The sequence below is a fragment of the Sycon ciliatum genome, chromosome 1 (assembly GCF_964019385.1).
Source record: "Sycon ciliatum chromosome 1, ocSycCili1.1, whole genome shotgun sequence".
Lineage (NCBI taxonomy): Eukaryota > Metazoa > Porifera > Calcarea > Leucosolenida > Sycettidae > Sycon > Sycon ciliatum.
Window position 1 is genome coordinate 30,452,694 of NC_088643.1, and position 26,631 is coordinate 30,479,324.

Here is a 26,631-nt window from a genome sequence, read left to right on the forward strand (position 1 = left end):
AATTTTCAAAGCAACAACGCAGCATGTTCAAACTGAAGAACATAGTCACGTTCCGCCAATGTGGAATGATGGTGGCACCTTGTGTACGCTAAACCAGACCTATTTCATTGCTGGGAGTAGTGTCGGGTAGACTTGTCGCTAGCTGTCACCTCTTTAGCCGAGGAAACACGACCCCAGCCTCCATTGTCTCGTGGCTAGCGCTTTCGACTGGCTGTCAACATTTTTTGAATGGAACGAGTACGCTCTCGAGTCTCGTCTTGTTCGGCCTTCCCTAGTCTGAGTCGAGTGTGTATGCAGTCCCGACTCTCTGATCTGACAGTGTGACCTGTCGCTTGGCCTACTCATCCAGAAGCTCGTTTTACTTCTCCACCGTCGCGCTTGAGATGTGCAATCGAAGCTGTACAGTGTACTCACTCAGCGGAAGGCCCGGTACACGTAGATCTACGTGGTGTCCCAACACCGGTCAATGCCAAAACTAAAGCATCAATCATAACGGTGACACTGTACTGACTGTCACTAGCATGCACTGGTGTCTGCGAAACGGAAAGCCGGTTGATGCACCACCACGGCTGAGCAGTGAGCAATACTTAGTGCTCCACCATGCAACGGTTTTTTTCGATACTTTGGCTTTCCAAGGTACGAAACCAGCCGTCGAACAACACAGGAACACAGTTGCAACGGAGAGGGTCGTCCAGGCGTGAGCGTTCACCATGGCTCTCCTATTTGATGGTGTCGATACAAACGACGATGACTTGGCGGACTTGGCAATGGCGGCCGAAATGGTGGTAGGAAAGGTGAGTTTCCCTTGTGTTTCCGAAGTCCACCTAGCTAGCCTAGCCGGCTCAAACGGCATTTCCGTGTGACGCTAGGTGTATTGATACCGATGCGGGGTGAAAGCAGTGTGGGAACGTTGAGAGGTAGGCGAGCCTACTTCAGGTAGGCTACAAGTCTTCTCACTCCCAGGCCATGCGCCAACCTCCCGCAGGTGATCTGCTGCAAATGCGATGACGCGACTACGGTCTCCAGTGTTCCCTGACTGTCCATTGCTTGAGTCCAGTGTTCACTGACTCACTGACTCACTGACTAATGACTGTCCTTTGCTTGAGCTCGCAGAGTGTCCTGGGAAAAATGTCCTGAAAACTGGCAGGCCATCACCGGCTCATTATCATAGCTGCCTGGCCTTTGGGAGTTTGGCTTAGGCACATAGTCAATGACAACAAGACTTGCAGATGCATGAATGTTTGAATGTTGTAGGCGTATATTTTCTGAGAGTACATGTGCTTGGAAGATCATGACTCCATGAGTCCATGAGTGTATGATGATACGACAGTTGTCACAGACAATATCCTGACTACTGACATAACCGAACAGACTCGCCAGTGGTTGAAATCTCGGCTGAGTGGTTGACATCTGCAACATGCCGTATGACTATGAGTGGACAAGAGAAAGTCGATTTTGCGCTTCGCTAGTATAGTGTTACAGGCCGCTATGTCGCCGCCCTTTCGACAAAAACCTGCTGCAACTTACTTTGGTATGTCAGATCTAAAGAAAAGGGTCCGATTGGAAAAGGTGTTTGATCAGCTACCCAACTACCGTCGGTACATGTTAGTTGGAGCATACAAGTAGCAAGTACAAACTGAACGAGGACTGAATTAGCGTGTGCTTCCTACCTAGTCTTAGCGTGTGCTTCCTACCTAGTCTTCGGTGGCAGAATCGTCTACGTTTGTACTTTGTAGCTCAGATCTTTGTCTATGCTATACTGTAGCAAGATCCAGTGTTACATGACATTGTACTGCTAGACTGTAATGATGGAAAAGGACCATTCCCCGGAGAGAAAATGCCTTGTCGGTGACAATCAAGTAGAAATGGTACGTTGGTGTGTCTGTCTGTACGTACGTGCGTTTGTGTGCGCGGGTGTGGCGCGCATGTTTGTGCATGTGTGTACAGTATCTGTATTTGTCTGTACACTAGTAATGTGTTTGAAATGATTTGAAAGACCTCCTGAGTCCTCAGTCCTGCATTGCCTCAGTCCTGATTACCTCAGTCCTGATTGCCTCAGTCCTGATTGCCCATGTTCCAAAGCTACACTGGACATCATTGTCATATCAGTACCACCAAAACAACAGAGTACTGTCAGTGGATGATAATGTTGAGCACAGAGAGACCGCAAAAATGTCATGACTAAAACGTAGGAAATAACTAACTTGCGCCCGATTCGTTTTGACAGAAACGTAAAAAAAAACTTACCACCGATTCGTTTTGACAGAAACTTTTTTTCTCCAGAAATCATCAGTAACTACTTCTGGTAGATGATAGAGAATGAACGAAACAGTTCATGGTAGCAGACAATAAAGCTACTTCAGCCAGGTGTGAAAGCAGTAGCAAGGCGGGGGCCAGCAAAATGGTGCGAAGAACAGCACGTGGCCAGGCGAAACACACACACTATTGCACTATTGTCACTAGTATAGGTTCACACAGTGACACTACGAAGTGGGGAAAGGTGTGAATTGAGCAAATACAACTGGGCAGTGATTATGTTCTGCTTCTGCCTGCAGAGGTTGGGCTGCTGGGTGTGTATATGAACGGATTCTAATTTCTAGCACCTTCAAATGACAATTGGAATGACCACGTGACTATAGAAAACAATCATCAGAATAAACATCCACACATTCGGGAATCATTGACAGGGTGGCAAAGGCAGATTGATCTTGTGTTGGTTTTTCCTCACAGAGCCTAACCAATACGCCCCTGATACCTCATTGGTTTAGTAGCGACGTGAACATTGCCGAATTAGAGGAGCTCTGTTCAACAGCCGAGGCTATGCAGGGTGTTATTTCGTCGACCACTGTTGTACAGAGTAGCCTCAATCCTCCGCACGACCTAGCGACCGTGGCGGCTAGCAGTGGCGGACCAGCGGACACTGGTGCCATCACCCTACTATCTCCTGCATCTAACCACTCCGTTGCTATCACTGCAACCAGCTGTGCAGATGCTGCCAGTATGAGTGCCAGCATGCAGAGTGACGTGGAGGCCATGTGCAGTTTCCAACATCCGCATACGCCAATGATGCCACCAAGTTCAGGAGCGTTCGACATCATCTGCGATGAAGACCTTGCATCAACAGCGTCCACCTGTGAGTAAACCATTACGCGTAGAATTTAGTACAACGAATCTCTATAATAATTGTACTGTAAAACATTGTTGTGATGTGGCCATTTGAGAACAGACTGACACTCTCAATGACCACAATGTGTGTGTGTGTACAGAACAGACTCTCAATGACCACAATGTGTGTGTGTGTGTGTGTGTGTGTGTGTGTGTGTGTGTACAGAACAGACTCTCAATGACCACAATGTGTGTGTGTGTGTGTGTACAGAACAGACTCTCAATGACCACAATGTGTGTGTGTGTGTGTGTGTGTGTGTGTGTGTGCGTGTGTGTGTGTGTGTGTGTGTGTGTGTGTGTACAGAACAGACTCTCAATGACCACAATGTGTGTGTGTGTACAGAACAGACTCTCAATGACCACAATGTGTGTGTGTGTACAGAACAGACTCTCAATGACCACAATGTGTGTGTGTGTGTGTGTGTGTGTGTGTGTGTGTGTGTGTGTGTGTGTGTGTGTGTGTGTGTGTGTGTGTGTGTGTGTGTGTACACTACTAAGTATTCCAGTCTGTACTGTGCTGTCGCAGAGCCTTTGAATCAACTGAAGAAAGTTTTCTGCCTGTGAGTTACAGATAGTTACAGCGTGGAGGTGAAATCCTTTAGTTCTAGTTCTATGCCACTCTTGTGCAGTATTAAATTAATACTATGATGAAGAAAGGAAAAGGACAAAATGTTACGAGTTATGCCAAACTGTCCACCAACGTAACCAGATCTTATACAGTCAGCGGGTGCGACAAAATGGCACAAAACTGACAAGGAGTAATGAGACATTCGGCGACCTGACACCTAGCTCCAACACTTCTCCAAGGCGCAAACCAACAACCTTCCAGAGCCTTCCAAGTTTGAATGTTTGTTTGTTTGCGCCTTGGAGAAGTGTTGGAGCTAGGTGTCAGGTCGCCGAATGTCTCATTACTCCTTGTCAGTTTTGTGCCATTTTGTCGCACTCGCTGACTGTATAAGATCTGGTTACGTTGGTGGACGGTTCGTCATAACTCGTAACATTTTGTCCTTTTCCTTTCTTCATCATAACTATATTGGCTCACAATCTAAATTAATACTGTAGCTAATAGTGTGTGGAAGAAGGGTAGATACTATGGAAGCCTCAAGAGTCAGACGTCCCCTAGCACTATAATGATTGTGTGCAATGTCATGTACATGATTGTACGGTATTGTGCTTCTCTGACTTCGGTTTACACCTGTCAACATCGCAGAGGACTAGTGTCATCAATGACTGACTACATGTCTACAATCATTGTAATTATGTTTTGTGGCAGGCCGACTTCACCACACCATTGGGTAGTCATTTGATGGTGCTCCTTTTCTTCATGCTTTTCGTGGCAGCCTGGGACAGTGGGGACTATTTGGTCACATGTTTACGAAATCCGTGGATCCAGCCCCATAGGCCATGTCCAGGGTTGGACATTTCCACTTTTTCCCATGCCAATTGCCGTGGGAAAACCGCAACACCCAGAGCATGCTGTCCACATTGCTGTTCTGCCAGTGCTGTCACTGGCTGGCCTGTGACTCCGCCTGGCAGTCACTGCAGTTGCGCGGGATGCGCCATGGCATGGGCCAATGCCAATGACACTCCCAATCATCGTGAATCAGTAACTGAGTATCTGAATGATGCCTTTGATGGTACTGCAATGTACATGTAGGCTGTGAACTAAACCTTGAAAAAAAGGTCTAACTAGTTACTTACTTAGTTTGTTCCCTCCTCCATTCGCTCTGTGACTCTCTATGAGGAGCCTCCTTTACAGGCACAATAAACATGATGAATGAAACTGCAATACAAAAATCGTTAGACAATGCAAACCCAGTATAAAAACAAAGAATATTGAACCCCGAAGCAGAACAACCCCCTCCGGTGAACCCCAAAGCAAAACGCAATAATTATGTGATTGTGACTCTCTGATACTAGCGCATACTGTCTGCGGCGCAATCACCCCTGGGCCCTGCATACTTTTCTATCCTTTTGTTTCTGTGGAGCGCTTGGTCGGCGAAGCTGCTCCTGCCTCTCCTGGCCTCGCTCCTGCCATGCCATGATTATGTCCCGTCGCTGCCTTGCTGCTTGATGCGGTCAAAATGGTGTGTGGTTTTCATGGTAATTTTTGTAGAAAAAGACAAGAAAGGAAAGTACAATCATGTATCCATAACGTCATGCAGCTCCTGGTACACACCTACCATACCAAAATGCGTCGAGAATAGCAGCCATGATACAAATCACATCTTTGAGTTTGAGCCATTGTTGTACATGTAGAACCACAAACAGGTGGTTTCGCCTCCTTTGATACATGTACATGTGGACGACAGAGGGAATGAGAGAGAGAGAGGGGGGGGGGGGGCAGAAATACGGAGAGAGGAAGGGTAGAAAATAGATAAGTGAGTCGACCTCAGGGCTACACTAAAGCAAAAACGGAATGGGAATTGCACTGGAGCGTGGAGGACCAATAAAGTAACACTAACAGTCAGTGAGTGATTACTAGTAGTCATGTATGTTGATGTGGCTGTTTCTGGTCATAACAAAATATTCTGATAGGTGTGCCGTGTGGTTTGGCAACTACTTGTCTCAAGCACGGGTGACCTGTCCGGGCTGTCGTTACACAGTCATACGAAATGGTCCGCTTCGCAGTCACAGCCACAGTACAGGCACAGACCAAGGCACATGTCGACCACTGCAATGCTTCGTCAGGTGCAGAGCAACAGAGGTGCGAATTTTGTTCCTAATGCGATGCCAGTTCAGCTGCGTCCGTCTCGTCACCCGTCAATCAGAGAGCCGGAGTCGCCGCTGTGCAAGTCATGTAGGGCAGCGCAAGAGGAAACAGTTCGGAATCGCCAATGGAAATGGGCCAAGCAGCTGTTTGTCTATCTGGCAAGCGATGCTGAGTGCTCCAGCTAGTTGTAGTCCTCGAATCACTGATTGCTCCTCACAGCACTGGCCACTACAAGGCCTTTGTAATAATTATTTTATCTACTAGTATCAGGCAGACTGGGTAAACAAGGAAAACAAGACAGTGAGTGCTGCAGGAACTAACTTTGTTACTTGGGTTATTCAAGTGGAAAGAGCCAGAGCGAATGAGACCAACACTGCACCAGAGCCTCGCAATATCAGCTCGAGGACGTGTTTGAGATCTTAGTGGTTCATGGTGATCTCCTAGGTCTCCTAGATAATTGCCGCTGCTAACCAATAATTCAAGGTTCGTGACGATACGTGTTTGTGTAACTGTGCGTGTGCATGCGCATGTACGATGTAGATCTACGCCGCGTGGTGATGTTTCTCTTGGTAACCACCCCGCGCATACCCGCGTAGCGGCACCACAGTGCCGGAGCCGGAGTCAGAGTTGATTTCCGCAGCTCGAACACGCTTGCTTTCCCAGGAATGACTATGTATGAGAAATGCTTGTTGGTCGACCCGTCTCGCTTGGGTGACTTGTTGTACTTTAGTCTAAAGTACGCTAAAGTTTAGACCATAATCGACTTGAGACTCAGACTCCAGGGACTCGACTTGAGACTCATTTGTCCGAAACACTGTAGAGTGTACAATGCCTTCTACAACTACAAGCTGGCCAGGTTGTCTGTTTGTAGCTGAATATTTTTTTGTGATCAGCCTCTCTATAGCTATGTACGTGTGAAGACTGATGTTCCATTTTGTGCAATACTACAGTGCTGTTCAATGAAATCCAGTCGAGTCCCTCAAGTACGCGCCGGGCATTGCGCAGCCCCAGACCTGCGAACATTGGGCTGCGAAAAGGTGCAAGGCGCAAACTTGAGTGACACGACCGGATATCATTGAGCTGGACTGTACTAAGTCTTGGACAGTAGTAGTCATGGTAGTACTTATTAGAATCTGATATTGCACAACTAGTGTCTACTAGTCTAGAGCCGCAGTAGAGGGCATGTGAGACTTTTTCAGTGTATAAATGCACCCCCCCCCCCCCCCCCGTTAAATTCCTGATTCTGTATTCTGTATGTTGCAGCCAAGTAAGTTTAGGCCAATTTGCATGCTGCCCGAATTAAATCCCCCCCTCCTCCCCCTCCCCCGCGCACAGATTCCATGTGTATATCGTATGACATGTACTAGAGAAAAACGACGTGTTTATTCCGTGCAAGTTGATTCCGAAAGGTAGCTCATGCCCAACATGAACCTCACATCCACGGTAGACTAAACATTGGCTGATAGAATGTGATAGTACAAATACAGGTCAGGGGCGTAGGAAGCAGTTTAATATTGGTGCGGGGAAATTGTGAGAGGGGGGTCCGGGGTCGTCCCCGGGATTTTGTTTGAAAATTGGGCCTAAAAGGCCATATTTTAATGCTACAGAATAATATGAGAAATAAGAATATGCATGCTGACGATACACCGCATTGTCGATGTAAAACATGGTACCTGTACAAGAGTCGAAAAGCAATCAACAAGGTTGAAATGTTTTAAAAAAATTCGAAAATTATTGGTCCGGCGACCGCCGGGCCTGCCGGACCGGTTCCTACGCCCATGCAGGTAGAGGTCAGCTTTGCACAGGATCAACAAAACAAGAACGTGAAGGCTGGCAACGGGGAGACAGTGACTTATGTTGCTTGCCACAGCCCCATCCTGGTCCACAAATATATATGGTCTACATTGTACATTTGGAGAGAGGAGCAGTTGGCAGAACATTGACCACAATGATATATTGTACTGTTGTTGCTGCTGCTGCTGCTGCTGCTGTTGTTGTTGCTGCTGCTGCTGCTGCTGCTGCTGCTGCTGTTGTGGGTGTGGCGTGGGTGCACTCTTGTGCGTGTGTACATATGTTTCAGCAGCCATTGCAGCCCTTGCGCCACTAGACATCCTGGCTAACACACCGCACCATCATGGCAGTATGGCGTCGGATGCAGCAGCAGCCGCACCACCACCAGCCAAGCGTGCACGCTTGCCACCAGGCATTCAGCAACAGCATCCCCATCACCAGCAGCTGCAGCCGGGCAATGGCTTAGCACAGTGTAGCGCAGCACCACTATCGCCATCATCTCCCCTGTTTCTTGACTCTCATCACCAGGCTTTTATTTCGCATGCTCAGTAAGTTATTGTTACGCTGCAAACATCAGCAGACCGTTGTCATGCTGCACTGTGTCCCAATCACGTACATGCACCGCAATCACGGTACATGTACAATATGTAATGTATTTGTGAAAGTAGTATGGTTGTACTTGTAAGTAGATGGCATTGTACTGAATATGTGTGTAGTGTCCTATGTCTACATGACCTATAACGGCAATCCGCACACCATTAGTAATAGTAGGCAATTGTCCTCTAGAATACCATTCTTAATAGTAGACAATAGTCCTGTGGAATAGGTATCACTGTGCTGTTGCATCTTCTTGTCCTCGCGTCGGCCCGACTGGAAATCCCTCTCTCCTTCTCTCTCTCTCTCTCTCTCTTCTCTCTCTCTCTCTCTCTCTCTCTCTCTCTCTCTCTCTCTCTCTCTCTCTCTCTCTCTCTCTCACACACACTCTCTCTCCCTCCCTCTCTCTCTCTCTCTCTCTCTCTCTCTCTCTCTCTCTCTCTCTCTCTCTCTCTCTCTCTCTCTCTCTCTCTCTCTCTCTCTCTCTCCCTCCCTCCCTCCCTCCCTCCCTCCCTCCCTCCCTCTCTCTCTCTCTCTCTCTCTCTCTCTCTCTCTCTCTCTCTCTCTCTCTCTCTCCCTCCCTCTCTCTCTCTCTCTCTCTCTCTCTCTCTCTCTCTCTCTCTCTCTCTCTCTCTCTCTCTCTCTCTCTCTCTCTCTCTCTCTTCCTGCCATTTTGTTTACAGGAACGGCGGGAGAAGTCCACAGTGTGTGCTAACAAGGTATGTGCTGATGCTACTTCATGGCTTATCCCCCAAAATGGAAGAGCAGTTTTCTCGTCCTGCTGCAGCGTATGACCTGTGGCTATTAGACTCGCAAATGGATTGGACTGATTGGGGTCAATCTTATATCTACCGTATTTTCTCTAATAATAGCGCAGGTCTCTAATAGTAGTGCAGGGCGCGGGTTGATTGAAAAATTAAAGGCGCAGTCTCTAATAGTAGCGTGGGTCACTATTAGATTTAGAGAGTTCAGTCCTGTAGTACTGAAACACATAGCGCAGTGCAGACCCGTAGTATGATTGCAATCATAAGTTTTATGTGGTGTAATATGGCACTGTGACATCGATATATCCAGGATATCAGCATTGAAAAAATAATAGCCCGGTCTCCAATAGTAGCACGGGTAACGGGGTCAACGAAAAAATAAGAACCCCAGGCTCTTATTAGAGAAAACACAGTATGTTCTTAGGTATCACTAGGTGTATCGTGGCTTTCTCTTTTCCCATGCTGCTGCTGCTGCTGCTGCCCTTGTTGCTGCGACTGTTTTTGCTACTCTTGCTTCTGTTCATTCTGTTCATGGTGCTACTGCTGTTCATTGTGTTCATGGTGTTGCTTCTGTTCATTGTGTTCATTGTGTTCATGGTGTTGCTTCTGTTCATTGTGTTCATTGTGTTCGTGGCGTTCATGGTGTTGCTTCTGTTCATTGTGTTGTATAGAGAAGCAATGCAGGATTACTTGAGGACCAGACCGGATTGCTGTGTGACTATTCTACATGCAAAAGTGGCGCAGAAGTCGTACGGGAATGAGAAGCGGTAAGTGATATCAGTTCTTCGTGCTTGATACCCGGCTGTGCAAGAGAATTTTTAAAAGTGGACTTGATGGAAATCGGCAATTCAACTGAGCGCAACAACACCTGTGATAGAGAGTATTTAAGGGGAATCTCATCTCACACAGTCACCAAGTCACCCACTCAGCTAATGGGTCTCATCTCACACAGTCACCAAGTCACCCACTCAGCTAATGGGTCTCATCTCATGATCTCACCCAATCAGGTGATGAGCTAGCAGTTGTCTAGGGTGGTAGATTCGGAGACCTCGGACTCTCGAGATGCCATCATTCAATATTGTGCAGGGGAGGTTGGTAAATACAAAGTTGCAGGCAGCAGAACTATGACGTGTATGTATCACACTGTGTGTAAGTGTATGTGTGTGCGTGTGTGTGTGTGTGTATGTGTGTGTGTGTGTGTGTGTGTGTGTGTGTGTATGTGTGTGTGCATGTGTATGTGTGTGTGTATGTGTGTGTGTGTGTGTGTATGTGTGCGTGCATGTGTATATGTGTGTGTGTGTGCATGCACGCGCGCGTGTGTGCATATGTGTGTGCACGCCTGTGTGCCTTTCAGGTTCTTTTGCCCACCACCGTGTGTATACATGACCGGGGATTACTGGGCCAGAGATCAACCCTCCTCAACTAATGGACTAGCATCACCACCAGCCACTACAGCTGCTCAAGCAACAGGCTCTGATAGTCATGCCAAGACAAATAACACAGCAGCAGGAGCAGCAGCAGCAGCAGGAGGAGGAGCCGACGAGTCAGCAGCGGACACGGCCAATGGTGACGACAAGGCCAGCCCGAAGAGCTCCAAACAAGATGATGACAACACTGACGGCAAGTCGCAGGAAAAGTCTAAAACGCCACCGCCACCACCTGAAACCGGCTATCCGCGGTGTTTCATGGGTATTCACGAGGGTGAAAATGGAATGTCACAGCTGCCCGTCAATTACAAGGTACAATACAGAGTGTGCCATAGACTGGAAAGCTAGCTGTTGCATTCCGATACCGGCTAATGTGCAACTGTGGTTACCTGAGCGGGATGTGAGTGTGCTCACTGTGCGGGTTCCTGTGTGTTTATGAATCACAGTGCCTGGTCTGTATAGGCAGTGATACTCACCAGCTGACTTCTGACTACTGTGCAGTGTCTGATTCAGGAATCATGATTGCATGGTTTCATAATTGCCTAGTCCCGTGATTGCTTGATCTCGTGCAGGGTTACAGCGTCGCCAAAACACTATTCATATCCGACTCTGACAAGCGCAAGAACTTCCAGCTTGCTGCTAGGGTAAGAACTAAGATATACAACGTGCTCTGGGGATAGAGAATACATGTAAGTCTGGGGAAGGGAGGGAGGGGTAAGAACTAAGAAGATGCAGGTAGGGAAAACCCAAAGTGCTCGAGGGATAGAGAGCAAGTCTGGAGAAGGGGGGGGGGGGGGAGGAGGCGCATGATGGTCAATGACAAGTTACCTGGAATTGTTGCTAAAAGGGAGCTTCCCTAAAATAAGGGTCAGTAGAGTATTGTATGGGCCTGACTGAGTTGAATGGTCTCTTGGTCCATCTGACAGTGATGATTTCTGAGGTACCGTATTTCCGTGTACAAATACACCCACGCTTAGATCCAAATAATTATAAGCACATGTTCACAGATGAACCATGTGCTAGAAAATGAACAAAACATTGAAAACAATCCCTCAATTTCAGTTCAAACCGGGCAGTTTATTACATAATCCACCAGTTGACACACTGACATTGATATTATCAGAATCACTTTTCACCCAGGTCTAGCAGGGAATTCCCATACGAACTGTATCCGCATACATGAAAGTCCATGAAGACTGGTCTCTGCGCCCATGAAGGGCCATGTGCATTTATGATCCGCTGTGCATCATCAGTATTATAAGCACGTACTTATCCGTTAGCAAAATGACTTCTCTCAGTCCGCCGGCAGAACCAGCAACTTTCACAACAGCACATGTACAGCATTGGGTAAGCACATGTGGTTTTGTGCGCGGAACGATATGCTACTGTTCTTTCTACGTTGATTTTGTAATTCCTGCAAATGCTGCTGCTGACTGTTGAATGTGCTATAGACAAGTTCAAAGTTAGGTTATCCAAACTGTCAAAACGTTCTTAATTAAAACCTTGGTGTTGGGCAACCTGTCGGGCAACCGTTACCGTTACTCGCTTCATTCATTCATTAGCCTTTATTTGAAGGATTCTCCAAAAGTAAATGGATTCTTATCAAGGGAGTTTCCTGGAAGGGTGGATGAGACTGATGAAAGGGAAGTGAAAAGGGACAAAGGAAAAGACTTATCAGAAACACTGCTCACGAAAACCTACAGGTAAAACCTGCCAGGGAGAAACAGAATACATGACAACAAGTAGAAGCGCTAGACACGAAACTCAGGAATTCCAGCCGTGGAGTATTTATACTGTAAATATTATTGGTCCTTTAGGATGAACATAAAAGATGATCGCTCACCTCGTAGGCTCTCAGGGGGAGTCAGTTGCGGATTCAGTTCAGGTCCAAAGAATGATGGAAATAGTGAGGAAAGATGTAGCACTCACTAAGTCTAGTCAAACTCGCTCTGAAGGACTAAGTCTAGTCAAACTCGCTCTGAAGGACTAAGTCTAGTCAAACTCGCTCTGAAGGACTAAGTCTAGTCAAACTCGCTCTGAAGCCGACTAACTAAAAGGAAACAAGCTCTAATATAGCGAAAGGAGAGTTAAGTGGGATTCACAGAAGCCTTTTTGCGATGCGACACGCGATGCGACGTGATCTGCGACGGATGCGTGCGATGCGAACTCGCGAAGCACCATTCACAGAAGAAGTCAGCGATGCGACAACATCTTGCTGATTTGGGTATGCCACCATGGTATTCGCGCGGTTTGGTACAACTTGTACAAATTTGTAGGCAACTCTTGAACCTTTGTACAACTTTGCTGTAGAAAAGGTCAAAATCGTACGCCAAATCGCTTGTCGCATCGCAAAAGTTGAGCCAAGCTCAACTTCTGCGATGGCCCAGTTGCGGCAGTTACGTGGGGTGCGAGATGGCTGCGATTTGGGGATTTCCCGGTTTCGCGGCAGTCGTATCGTGTGTCGCATCGCAAAAAAGCTTCTGTGAATCCCGCGTAAGGGAAAGAGTAGAGGCCGGGCGTTAGGAGCTAGGACCAGTGAGCTGTGCTAAAGTCAGCAAGGAGTAAAGTATTGAAGTGGAAGCTAACGCCAAAGGTAAATGGAAACAACAAAGCGGAACAGCAGAACAGCGGACCGGCAACAGAGACTATAGATGATAGCTCTGTGGTAATGAATAGTCACACGGCCTAGGCCTTATGTGATCCACAGAGGGTGGTGGCGTCCCGACGGATGCAGAGAACTTGGCCTCCAGCCGAATTTAACGCAAACCGTATTTGTTTTTGCGTTGAAGGGCGACAGCGAGAGGTTGACTTATCGCAATCAAATGGAAAGGAAAGAATAGTGTGCACTAATGCCGAACATGGATGAGAAAGTGTAGTAGAGGCACCCATGTGACTGGTCGAACACATGGCACTACTCCAGGCAGGCCGAGTGTGGGGAGAATGCATGGCACTACTCTGGGCAGGCCGAGTGTGGGGAGAATGCACTACTCCAGGCAGGCCGAGTGTGGGGAGACGGTACTTAGACAGTAGACGCAATAGAAGATGACAGCAGAAGAGGCAGTAGAAGATGGTAGACTTGGTCAGCAAACTGATGATGAGACAGACACTTATTACCATATACGGATGGGTGCTGACATGACTACCAGCCGTTGGTTGTCAGAGGTCAAAGGCATGTACCCCAGATGAAATTGACGGGGTGACCCAGTGGTCGACGGTTACGGTAAGGTTTGGCTGGTGCATGAGCAGCAGGCAGCAATGGCTGGTGATTGGCTGATGCATGAGCAGCATGCGGCAATGGCTGGTGATTGGCTGGTGCATGAGCAGCAGGCGGCAATGGCTGGTGATTGGCTGGTGCATGAGCAGCAGGCGGCAATGGCTGGTGATTGGCTGGTGCATGAGCAGCAGGCAGCGGACAGGTGATTGGCTGGAGCATGAGCAACAGGCGGCAATGGCTGGTGATTGGCTGGCATGGGACGAGTCTCAGGGAACGACTCAACACTATCGTCGACTTCATCCTGATACAGGCTATCGGTCACAACGGGAGCATATGATGGCGAGTCAGGTTGTTGAGCACTGGAGCCAATGGCCATTGCGCTGGATGTGGCAGGAGTGCCCCACTCACGACATGCTGGAGCGGCGTAGCAAGACGGTAGATCTTCCACCGACTCAGTAGACGTTTCTTGTTCCGCCATCTCAGGGATGGTGGCCAAGCGTTCAGGACGAACGTGGCAGCGCTTTAGACGATTCACATGTGAACCACCTGGAAGCATCCATGAGGACCGGACAAAGTTTGGATGCGGTGCACAACATCCGTGAGGCGGTCTCGTACCGTAAATGGTCCACGCCACAGTTTGGACAGTTTCTGTGCTGTACCGACCGGGACGGCGGGGACTAGCAACCAAACGAGGTCAGCAGCTAGCAGGAGCGAAGCGCAGTAGTAGTGAGTACATGTACTGAAGTACTTGTACTACTATCTATACAGGGTCATGACATGTGTGTACTGAGTCACTGTACTCATAACTGTGTGCTCTCTCCTTATCCTTTTTCTCTCTCCCTCTCTCTCTCATTTTCCCTCTCTCTCTCATTTTCCCTCTCTCTCATTTTCCCTGTCTCTCTCTCTCATTTTCCCTCTCTCTTTCTCTCTTCTCTCGCACACATACACACAAACACGTGATTGTGTGTTTCTGTTTATGCATGCACACACGTTCTCTCTGTCATTGCAGTTGATCTATGGAGACGGCCACGACTTAGGATCTTTCTACTCGAACCGAATAAAGGTAATAGGCAGGGTGATGGTCAGTGTGACCAACTGAGCTCTGGAGGGTAAATCGGGGCAAACCCTCTAAATCATATTTCACAATGTCTGGGCATGATGTTTAACACAACTCTACCATTCGTTATAGTGAATGTGTGTGGAGTGAGTGTCAGTGAGACTACGGTGGTCCCTCCACTCCTTTACCTTTAGCACCACTCTTGTACCTGTCACCAGCAGGTGCGAACACCTGCACACATGCACACACATACACTCTTAGGCAGCAGCAGCAGCAGCCCATGATCCCAATCCAATAGTCCAATGTGAGGAGTACTAAGTGAACCAGTACGCCCAGGTGTGATGTAAACCAGTACACCCAGCCGTGTGATGTAAACCAGTAACAGCCTGGTGTGGACACTGGTCTGGTGGTCTGGTGTGAACACTGGTCTGGTGTGAACAGTGTATGACACAGTGTGATTGGCCAAGAGGTGCTATCACAGTGCAGTTGAGTGGACTGGCTCATAGTTGGTTGCCAGGGTATAAAAGCTCTGAAGCCTAGTTTAGTTTGACCTCTTCAAGCTCAACTGGAATAAAGCTGCTATTACCCCAAGCCAACCTGAAGCCCAGCAAACCAGTGCTCCCAGCAAGTGGTTGCCAAGACTGCTCTCGAAGACTGAATCTGCTCTCAATAGGAATATGTGCCAAGCATTGGAAGTGGCACATTTCATCACGGGGTTAGTTTTCTTCTCATTTCACGGTATCCGCAGTGGACCGTACTAGTTGTGGTGTAATGGCGTTCTGTACGTGTTCTTCCGCTGTGTCCCGATGTGTGCCGGTGTGTGCCGCTGTGTGCCGCTGTGTCAGGTCATCTCAAAACCATCTAAGAAGAAGCAGTCTGTCAAGAATGCGGAGTGTAAGCCGAGTACATAGTGTGGTGCCCGTGACATTTATGTTGCATCCTGTGTACTTCACTGGCTGTTGATTTACAGTGGCATGCTCCAGTGTATGGTCCACTTGGGCTGAACGGAATGGGGGCATGTTGGTGTGTGTGTCAGAGAACTCTGCTGATTGTGTGCCTGTAGAGCCATGGTGATTGTGTCCGTGTAGAGCGTTGTGTCTGTAGAGCTATGTGACACATGGTAGTTGTAGTTGACAGCAGGGATTCTTCTGGACTAGATGATGTTACCTATGCTACTTGTAAGCACGACTGCTAGCACTCGAGCAAATCTAAACCGATATAATGTGTCACTAGTACTGTGCAGGAAGACTCAATAGAAACCTGTTTTTTGTTTTGTTTTGTTTTTGTTTTTGTGCGCTGCCTGTTCCTCTACTCCTGTGCCTGCTATGTTGTCAGCAGTGTGCATTGCATCAGGCACGACCATTGCACTGTTCAATCGCCTGCGCTCTCAGACCGTCAGTACCCGCTATCTGCACGTTCCGCGCAGCCACTTTGAAGCCAGCAGCAACGAATGGGGTGCCTTCACCATCCATCTGCGTAAGTCGAATCCACACGCTAAGTTGCTAAATACTTGCAAAAGTGCTCGATACCACAAGGACAGAGCCGAATGACACAAGCTTGCACTGGAACAAGCGGTCTAAATTTCTGTTGTAACTGTTGAGTTTCATGGCTATTCGGTCACTGTTGCATGATCATCAGACCACTATGATCATTGCTGTGTGATGATTGGCTGAATTGCTGAATAGCTGAATAGCCATGGAACTCGGACTCGTACGGTAACAACAGAAGAGAATCAACGTGTACAGTAAAATTCAATTATCTTAGTTGTACTCGATGTACTCGATCGCAGCAATTTCTCTTACCGTGCAATGACATTATTGGTTGTCATGGTAACCTTCATTGTCCTGCAATCCAACATTCCAAGTATTCAGTCAATAACATCTCAGTCCTAGGTAGGTTTCTCCACTAGTTTGCCACTACATACTTAGTGTATTATGCACGCAGGCGGCTCATTCCCATTGCTCTGTGTCCTTGGCATCACTATTGTGCGTTCTGTGTTTGTGTCGCTCTTCTTAGTGCCGGACGATGAGAAGGAAGATGAGGAGTTCACGACGTGCGAGGGTTTCATTCACTATGGGCACACAGTGAAGCTGGTCTGCACCAAGACTGGTATAGCGTTACCAAGACTGGTTAGTGCACTATGACTGGTCAGGGTTCTAGCCAGGTCAATATAGTAGGGGGGCGGGCATGGGAAAAATTACCCCATGACCCATTTTTTCCATTGTCCAAAATTGTCTTGCCATGCAAAATGCGACATGCAGGGTGAACCCCGACTTCACCCCTCACAAATGTGCCTTTATGAACCCTGTAGTAGTGACTATCGACTGTATTTTCGTTAAATGGCGTGAAAAAACACAAAAATCGGAAAATGAGTAGGGGAGGGGGGGGGGGCACTTTTTCACAGGGGGCGCGCCAAAGGAGTAGGGGGGCGCTGCGCCCCCCTACCCCCCTTTGGCTAGAACCCTGCTGGTATAGCGTTACCAAGACTGGTTAGTGCACTATGACTGGTATAGCGTTACCAAGACTGGTTAGGGCACTAACTGGTATAGCCTTACCCAGGGGAGTCGGAACCGGTGCGGCAGGTGCGCTCAAAGCCGCACCGATAATGAGCTGGACCCCCACCTTTTCATAGTTACACCAATGAAGAATACCTTCCGATGAAGAATACCTTCCGATGAAGAATACCTTCCGATGCCCCTGTTATCAAAACTGTGTAGTCCACTACCCGTGTACCAATGTTCAGGCGCGTACGCAGGGTCACCTCTAGGGGGGTTTCCAACCGAATCGCAAACAATGACTCGTTCTAACCCTTTCTAAAGAGCCCTAGGAAATTTTCAAAATTATGCATTTTTCGTGTTCTTTGGATCATAACTACAGTTACTCACTCAATCTTCATTATCTTGGGCTTCCTGGAAGTGGAAAGGTACCAGGGAGAGAATGAGGTCGACCATGATACTCCAAGACACAGTACAGTCATGTACATATCCAGCGCTTTGGATATTTATAGCGGTAGAGTGCAGCGACGGTGCGAAAAAATGCCCCAAACTCGACGGTGCGAAAAAATGCCCCAAACTTTGGGGCATCTTTTCGCACCGTCGCTGCACTCTACCGCTATAAATAGCTATAGCGCTGGATATGTACATGACTGTACTGTGTCCTGGCCAAAAGCCCAAACGCGTTCTGCTCCAGCGATTTCGTTTTTCTTGATCGCAGAGTGATACTAGTACAAGAGTTTCGATTGTTTGGCTGTGTTCTCTTGAAAATATCACAAGTGAAGCCCCTGCAAAATTGAGCAAGTCAGCGCGACGAAAAGTCCCAAATTCTGGATACTCCAGTCGCACTGCGCACTTTTCAAAATGGAAGATCGCGGCTCAACTTGCGAATGATTTATCTCAAGAGACATTGCTCGCAGCGCGTCGAAAATTGTTTCAACGGACAGCTGAGAGTTTTCTATTCTACCTGGATATTCGGATCGTTGGATTTGAGCGAGATTTGACTGAGTTGCGATCTGTTGAAGTTTTGCATTCTTGCCAGATCGATCGTGGGCCCTACCAAAAATGCCCCAAAACGTTGCTCGTTTGGAACATTTGGGGGGTTTCCGGGCAACGGGAACCCCCCCCCCCTCCCCCCTGCGTACACGCCTGATGTTGCTTGGATGTGCAGCCATGGCCAGCACGGGCCTTGTTGTCACCATCTACCCGTACTTGCCATTCATTGCCACTCTGCTACATCCCTATTCATAATACTATCTAAGCCCGAAGAACCTTGGGTTAGGCTCATCATCTTACTTTGTCATGCACTGCGGTCTCTGTGTGGTTGTGCTTGGGTGACATCCCAACTTGTTCGCTCAGCTCCCAACACCATTCCATGCACTAGCTTCTATTTAAAATTAAAATACTTCAGCAGTTACCAAGCAGTCACCATGGCATTACCATGGAGTTATGTCTCATCTAGCACAAAGGTCACCTGGCACAGCAACCATGGTACAGTCAGACCTCGCTTAACCGCACACATCTGTTTTCCACAAAAATATCCGGATAGGCGAGGGAACCGGATAACTGAACACACATACGTGGCATGTGGCATGTCAAAAAGCAGTAAAGCAGTGACATCGTCCATACATGTACATGTAGACTAGACGGGTCCTATGCAGTACAGCTAGCGTGCACAGTATGTAAAACAAGCGAGAAAAATGACAACTGCATGCAACTGAGTGCTGTCTGCATGCACCCAGCACGTCAAGGACCTCATTTGCTTGTACAACTCCCTGGTTCTAGCTTCTGCTAGCCACATGCAGCCGGATACGACGAAGCTTTTTGTACACATTTTAACCAGTTTGTACACAAAATCATGCACCGGTATGCGGATTGCGAGGTCCCGTTATGTTGTATGCATAACATATGCTGCACATCGGTAACCAGCGATTTTTTCCGGATGGCGAGGGATCCGGATAAACGAGGACCGGATAAGCGAGATCTGACTGCACGTGCAATGCACTCGCTCTTTGTTGTCCACTGCTCGTTGCCGTGATCAGGTAATCCGCAAGGTGGACAAACAGGTGGCGCTGGTCGACGCAGATGATCCGGTGTCTCAGCTGCACAAGGTTGCATTCTACATGAAGGACACCAACCGCATGTACCTGTGCTTGTCACAGGACCGCATTATCCAGTTCAAGGTAAGAAAAAGAGAACTGTGGCTCCTGTGGCCCCACACCCCACACCCCACATGCAGCTTATACTCCAGTGCAACTTTTATTTTGTAAAATACGGTTTTCCCGAATATTGAATATTCCTTGCTGCAAGTTTGTGTCACCTTCCACTCATAACAAGAGTTGCTTGCTATTTCTCCTACGTGCTATTCCTAAAGTCCACCTCAACTCGCATGTCGACTGAACGTCCGCTGTATGTGACCTGTTTCTTTTTCGCCACATTTCTGCAGGCGACCAAATATCAAGATGATGACAGTCGTGACTCAATCAACGATGGAGCATGCTGGACAATTATCAGTACTGGTGAGTTGCTGCGTGTAACTATCACACACTGTCTGTACTGCACACAGGCTGTACTGTACACACTGCCGGTACACACTGCCGGTACACACTGCCGGTACACGGTGCATACTTACACTCCGATTGTGTTCAGTCACCAGGTCGACTCTAACCGGAGGCCGAGGGGTGCTGAAAATGCAATGGCAAATGTTGATTGAAGCAAGGCTTCTCCGAATCTGCTTAGTTTGCCCATCATGGAAAAGAGGCCTGGACGCCCTTGGGTTGTGTACCAGATTGTATAGATCATTGTTACACCATCACATACCATTCTCGCTCTGTAATGACTTCTCGCAGTCACGCGGTCGACCAGTCTCGAGTCTAACTGACTGTTCACAGAGCAACAGACCAGACCCTATACTGAATACCGGTACACAAGGGCCAGGAAGTACTACTTCAGACAGCTCAGTGCTCAGTGCCAAAACCAGATCCAGTACACTGGTCACGAAAGCCTGAGCTGGGTGCTCAATTGTCAAGTTATTAGAAGCACCCGTCGCACCTCCTGGATCTGCCCCTGGCCGGTCTCTCAGCTACACTAACAGTTAGTGACAACCATGTATACAATGGTATATGTAACGTTACTGCACACTGTGTATGGTGTGTGTAGAGTTCTTACTGAGTCATGTACCAAAAAGTACTGTTGATCTACCCACTCTGGAACTTTTTCCTGTGAAGCGACTCCTGGGCAGATACATGTACGTTGAACTACGGTGTTGAACCGATGCATGCACTACTAAATGGTAATATCGTTATAGCAATATTGTTCTAGAGGTAAGGCGTTGTATACACAAGTCAATGGAGTGATTTGGTTTGGCAGAAAAATATCGTTATAAGGGTAATATCGTTATAGAGGTTATCGTTATAAGGGTAGGTCGACTGTACGTAGAACTACGGTGTTGAACCGATGCATGCACTGCTAAATGGTACTTTACCATACTACCCGGCATCATTCAGACATGTCATCGAAACTTGAAAGCCAGGGTCTGGAAGTGCTTCGCTTTTGAACTTGGATCCTCTCAAGGTCATTCAGAGATTAGAAAATTGGCCTTGGAAAGGCAAACTTGATCATTGTCAGTGTTTTTTTGCAAACCCTTGTACAGCTGTAGTACAGTCTGGTTCAAAAACGAATGCCTTGTGAAATTGTTAATTGCTTGTACGTTTTGTACTACTTTCGCCGTGGTGCAGATGTGATGCGCTACACCTTCCACGAAGCCATGGGTCCAGTCTCTGACCCTGTGACACCTGTACCGCGTGTACTGTCTATGAACATGACTGGCTGCAACTCTCAGCAGTATGTCGAACTGATCGGTGAAGATTTCCACGACAACATGACCGTGTGGTTTGCCGATCTCATGGTGGACACTTTCTACCGGTATGGCGGATATTATCATAACGAGTGCTATCCTTACATTAGATACACACTTGAGTGTTGTCCATGCAATGGTGTCCGTACAGTAATGTACATAGAAAGCAGAGCAGGGAGTTGGCTTGCACCTTGCAGTTTCATGCAGGGCCAGTATCGGCGAACGGGGTAAATTAGCACTCGCATGGAACCCTCGTATATGTAAGAGTACATAACCCACCGGAGTGTGCAACTCGCGCATACCCTGCTGTACCTGCTGTCCCTGCTGTACCGACGTCATTTTTTTAAGATCCAATGCTCCTTGCACCAGTGATTTACGACATTTATACAGGGTGTCAACATAATTATCTCGTGTCTTTCTTTGCACTAGTTTGTACAGGATCAAATAGGGCTTTGTCCACCACAGGTTCAGGGTACGTCTGTTAATATGTGTACGGTGCACATTGCATCATTATACTAAAACTTTTAGCTTCGCAAAAACAGTCAGTAACCCCAGACAGCCCCTAAGACCAATTCCTGTTTGCCATGGTGGTTCAGCGCTGCACTGTACCTATATTTTCTCTCTCCCTGTGCTTTGTTGATCATCGCTATACAGCTGCAGTGAGTGCATCCTGGCTGTCGTGCCAGATCCGTGTGCACTGGACCCAAACTATCCAAACATGAACGAGTGCCTCAAGGTGCCACTGGTGATTGTACGAGAGGACGGTGTGGTGTACGACACGGCACGCGAGTACACCTATCCACCGCCAATGCCCAACACTGCCGGTGGTGCTGCTGCTGGTCTGGCACCGCCGCCACCGCCCTCGTCCAATCTCCTCAGCATGCAGTATCGACAAGCACCACAGCCACCACCAGCAGCAGCGCCACTCCAGCCAGAGTATATGTTACAGGATCACCACCAGCAGCATCACCGCCAGCAGCATCATCGTCATCATGCTGGTGGCGTGGGGCTACCAGCAGCACTGGATATAGCAGCTCTGGGTAACAGCACAATGGCTGCAGCACCACCAACTAGGCCCCTCCATTATATTACCTAATGAGTTCTAGCTTCTCACACTCCACACACACCCAGGTCAATCCTGGGAAATGACCAATAAAAGACCACCTGAGCAGTTCTATACCCATAACATTCTCCTTTCTTACAAGATGTCCACAAAAGACAGGAAACAACTACTTTTTCTCATATCTTTCTAAATTTCCTATTCTAAGGAGCGATAGCAGCAAAGAAACCTGGTGTACATTCTCTACACATTATATGTGAAAAAATAACGTTGAATATAAAGCAAGATGGGGGTGAAATTGTTGTTGGAATGGAATGTTCAGTTAAAAGGGGGAGATGATGGGGAGGGATAAAACCAAGGTAAAAATGGTAAAAATATGCAGCCGCGTTCAAGAAGTGGCACTGCCACTGCTACTGCTAATGGCGTCGCGCTTGAGATGAATAATGGGACTGGCCTGCACCAGAGACCAGATGTAGGGGATGAAGAACTCCACTGAATGCTCTTCCTCTACATACTGGTAGCGTAGCTCAGGAAACCTCTGTAACAAGACCGGCGGAGGAGGCGGCAGTGAGAGAAAAAAAAAGAATCACTTCTAATAAGTCTTCTATAAATCGTCAGAAGTTCAAGGGAATGACTTTTAATACTTCCAGCGAAATTAAATCATTTAATATCAGCGGGAAATCTCCAGGATCCGCTTGGGCCCAATCCTACCAGCATAACCTAGAGAGCTACGTCAGCTCCATTGGCTGCTGCTGTTATGCGCAAGAAAAGGCCTTACACATAAGCTCAAGCACAGAGGAGCGGCACTAGTTACCAAAAGAAGACTAGAAGACTAGCTGTACGAGTAGGAGTTGTAGATCAATTCACATAACCAGTGTGTGCACAATATCGACTTTGGCTAGATTTTGGTGTGCGTGTGTGCGCAGGATCTCATTTGTTTGGTCGCCTTACCGGGACAATATAGAGGGAGGGATGGCGGTCAATTCTAGGACAGAATAACGTTAATGGTGGCATGATGAAACATACGAACACACACACATGCACGCACGCACCATGGTTGAGTGATCTAAGAGGAGAGGATAAAGGAGCAGGGACACCAACACACACCCACACACCACGTACATGGGTGCACATATGCAGCACAGATTCAGATGGTTCTGACTACTTACAGCAAGACAGTCGGCAGGCCATTGTCGTGCTCCTTTGGATATCATGGCCAGCACGTCCTCTACAGAACCGCTACCAGTGTCCTCCAAGCGACTCGAAAAATAAGTTAGCACCTGAAAGCCAACACAGGTCAAAAGTTAAATTTAGTCCTAATCCAGACACACAATGATGCAACAGAGCAGTCATTTTCTTGACATCAGCCAACACTGCATGCTAGACAGTGGCCCTGAGAATCACATGGTACATGTACCTACAATGTGGTTCATTCGCCTATGCAAGCTATGCAAGCTATGCAAGCTATGCAAGCTATGCAAGCCATGCAAGCCATGACTGTACAGTAGGGCTGAAATGAACCCCAATACTCAATAGAGGCGAACGAAACATTCTGACGAACTCACGAACTATTCTTCGCAAATAAAGCCCCTACAAATGTTCACACACGCACTCCATCACATTCGTAAAACAACCTAGAATTGGACAATCTGCAATCACTTCCTTTTTTGAATACTAGTAGTAGGGATGTCAGCGAACGCACTGCGCAGGTCTCTGCGCATGCATTGCGTCATCGATTTTTTTAACGTGATCGCGGCTAGGGACCCGGCAAATATGCCGGCACTAAATCGAGCATTTTGGGTGCAAAAATCATACGAGCATAATCGGTGATTTCGCGGGCATAATCGGCTGGTTACTGACGTTTGTCGAGTAGATAGTGCGGATGAGGAGGAGGCTGAAAGTGAAAGGGATGAGGAAAGCAAGAAGGTGGTTTCTCTGCTGGACAAGCTGAAACCAGCAAAGCTTAAAATTGAGAATGCATCTTTTCGTGTTGGATGCGAAGAAAGACCTGGATTTCAAGCGAAAATTTGTGAGAGTTTCTGGGAATTATCGGCATGGTTTCAGGCATTATCGGCTTGTTTGAAAGAATTGCGAGAAAGCATAATGGGTGATTTTTCGAGCATATTTGCCCGGTGCCTAATCGCGGCCGACAGAGAAAACATGGCCGCGGTCTGTTTGCACCGCTGGGAGTCGTAAAATTACTGTTCTTCTGTCCCCGCGACCATCCAAATCATACGCGATACGAAGGACCCACCTACTCACCACGTTCTCCCGGTCGAATTCTCTGAAAGTTTGCACATCGTGAAACACCAGTACGAGAGGTGTTCAGGCCAATTTTCAAGGGATTTCCCTGGTTGGATCGTTCCAAAATCGGACTTGCATTTCTCACTCGCGGCCATTTCTTGCGCGATGGAAGCGCCCTGCCCTGGTGAGTAACCAGCGTCGCGCTTGGTAGAGAGTTGCTGCAATCAGCTCCCTGATGTCTTCGCTGCCATTGTCAGAAGCGATGGACCATGAATTTGTTTGAGAGTCTCTGGATGCTACTATTCCTCAGCCTAGTTTTCAGCCATTCCGTGCATCTTCTTCGCACGATTTATTTTGCAAAAAAATGAAAGTGTTCATGAGTTTTCTTGTCGGCCGCGCGTAGATGGGCCAGGCTGACCTGCGCAGATGGGCTGCGCAGTGCGTTCGCTGATATCCCTACTAGTAGATGATGTTACTTGTAATGGGGATATGGGGCCGAGGGTGGCTGGCTGAGCTTTGCACGTTGCGTGCGTGTGCGCACCCCTCCCCCCCCCCCCACACACACACATGTACACACACACGCACGCATGCGCACGCGCACACACACACACACACACACACACACGTGCAGCACCCCTACTCACCATATCAATATTGGACATGATATCAGAGAAGGCAGGCAAGGTAGAGTAGGGCGCTAGGACACGCTGACGATGTAACAGTGCGTAGATCAGATGCTGATTGTGAACCAGCATTGATGTCAGTGCAGCATTGACAATCTCCAAGATAGTGCGCAACACCTCTTCCAATGCAGGCAGGTCCCATGACTACACATGCGACAAACAGATGAACATAAAAAACACAAACAGGTGCAAACATGGCAAGCATGATCATGAAAGTGTTCGCCGCAGGATAGCAAAGATTGCACCTAGCAAAGATAAGAGCATGTTTTGCAGTACTGCGTAATCCACTCGACGGCACTATCAACTCGATTTCCTTCCTGCTGTTATACCTCGATATTTAGGGACTTGTTTCCCTTTTTCCCATGCTTCATCTTCCACTCTCCTCTCCCCCATTTTCCCATTTTTCTTGCTACATTTATGTAGGAGACTTCCGTGATAAGCATCCATTTGCTTTCGGAGAATCCTTTTAAACAAATACAATACAACTGCAGCAGTGCATTACAAAGTACAAAACTGACATACCTGTGAGTCTTTCTGTTCACAGTACACAACAATGGAGGACAGTTTCACAGCAGAGCCGAAAAAAGCTGCTACCGCACTGCACACAGCGCACTACAGACCTACTGTAGAAAAGCTAATAATAGCGGGTAGAAATTTTAGGGTTTTCTGAATCAGGACCAATATGCTATGAATTACTTTAGCAATCCGAGTTTCAGAGTAAAAAAAAGAAAGAAAGAAAAGATGACTCGTACTGTACTGTGCATGCAAATGTTCTACAATCCATTTCAAAACTATAGACGCGTAGGGTTTTTGAAATATTTCAAATTTGGCTGGAACTTTTTGAGAATAGTTTTCGGAATATTGCTCAGGACCGCTCCACAATTACTCTCATATAGTTTCTAAACGATTGGATAACAGACGCCCAATTTGGAAAAATTTATGCACAAAGTGATCACAGATTTTATGTGGTATAGATGCTGGCATAACGGTTTTTGCCTAGGTACGCGTCTATAGTTTTGAAATGGACTGTAATGGTGCGGCAACACTGTAGCGAAAACACTCCTTTCGCTAAAGTCGCTAAAATATCACCGTCGCTAAAATTAGCCGTTTTACAGTTGCCATACCTTGCCATGTTTTCCTTGCAGAACTAATGTACAGCTATGTCAGTTCTCTTCAAGAACAGCAGTACCAGTAGCAAACTAGAGCTTAGAGCTTAGGGGCATATTATATGTGCAACTCCAGCCAGGGCTGGAGCGAGCGGGCCAGCCCGCCGAGAGTGTTTACAATTACATGTGCACGGCCGGGCTGGTTGCCAGCCCGCAGTGAGTTTATATGCGCTGAGCACATGCCAGCCCGTTGTGAGTATGCAACGAACACACTACGACTGTAGTGTGCTGCTCCGGGCTGAAACGCAGGGCTGCAAGCCATACTCATGTTATAAACCTAAAAAAATTCTCACGCAATGTATTCTTCTGCTGATTTCTTTTCGCGCTATGGCACATGCTTGGTGTGTTGTATCACCTCGTTTCTTTTTCTTGTTTTTCACATTTTTTAGCTGTCCATATCAAAGT

General features: G+C 47.6%; 2 protein-coding genes across 8 annotated transcripts in view; one reads left to right on the forward strand and one right to left on the reverse strand.

Moving 5' to 3' along the window:
* Positions 1-646: 646 nt before the first annotated feature.
* Positions 647-22,414, forward strand: LOC135822479 (recombining binding protein suppressor of hairless-like). Of its 6 annotated transcripts, none has more exons than XM_065335256.1 (15): positions 647-794; positions 2,731-3,133; positions 7,959-8,217; positions 8,947-8,982; positions 9,699-9,794; positions 10,382-10,766; positions 11,027-11,098; positions 14,678-14,731; positions 15,571-15,619; positions 16,061-16,201; positions 16,742-16,854; positions 19,260-19,400; positions 19,664-19,736; positions 20,955-21,141; positions 21,728-22,414. In XM_065335256.1, the coding sequence occupies exons 1-15, from the start codon at positions 711-713 to the stop codon at positions 22,167-22,169; spliced, it is 2,535 nt and encodes an 844-aa protein (XP_065191328.1). In that variant the 5' UTR covers positions 647-710; the 3' UTR covers positions 22,170-22,414. The 6 variants fall into 6 exon arrangements, with proteins under 6 accessions (XP_065191328.1, XP_065191343.1, XP_065191335.1 ...); XM_065335271.1 differs by having other exon boundaries at positions 16,064-16,201; XM_065335263.1 differs by having other exon boundaries at positions 7,962-8,217.
* The window catches only part of LOC135822519 (dymeclin-like), a 34,919-nt gene continuing 30,533 nt past the window's right edge, over positions 22,246-26,631 (reverse strand). For both annotated transcript variants that reach the window (XM_065335315.1, XM_065335306.1), the window contains exons 18-20: positions 25,022-25,204; positions 23,303-23,413; positions 22,246-22,671 (exon numbers count right to left, since the gene is read on the reverse strand). In XM_065335315.1, coding sequence (XP_065191387.1) covers positions 22,522-22,671; positions 23,303-23,413; positions 25,022-25,204 — 444 coding nt within the window. In that variant the 3' untranslated portion in view covers positions 22,246-22,521. The remainder of the gene's footprint in view (positions 22,672-23,302; positions 23,414-25,021; positions 25,205-26,631) is intronic.

Excerpts from the sequence above, each read along its gene's own strand:
- LOC135822479 (XM_065335256.1), top strand. The coding sequence starts at position 711 with ATGGCTCTCCTATTTGATGGTGTCGATACAAACGACGATGACTTGGCG. Across the intron at positions 8,983-9,698 it reads CCACAGTGTGTGCTAACAAG|AGAAGCAATGCAGGATTACT; the intron begins GTATGTGCTGAT and ends TGTGTTGTATAG. Across the intron at positions 21,142-21,727 it reads ATGGTGGACACTTTCTACCG|CTGCAGTGAGTGCATCCTGG; the intron begins GTATGGCGGATA and ends ATCGCTATACAG.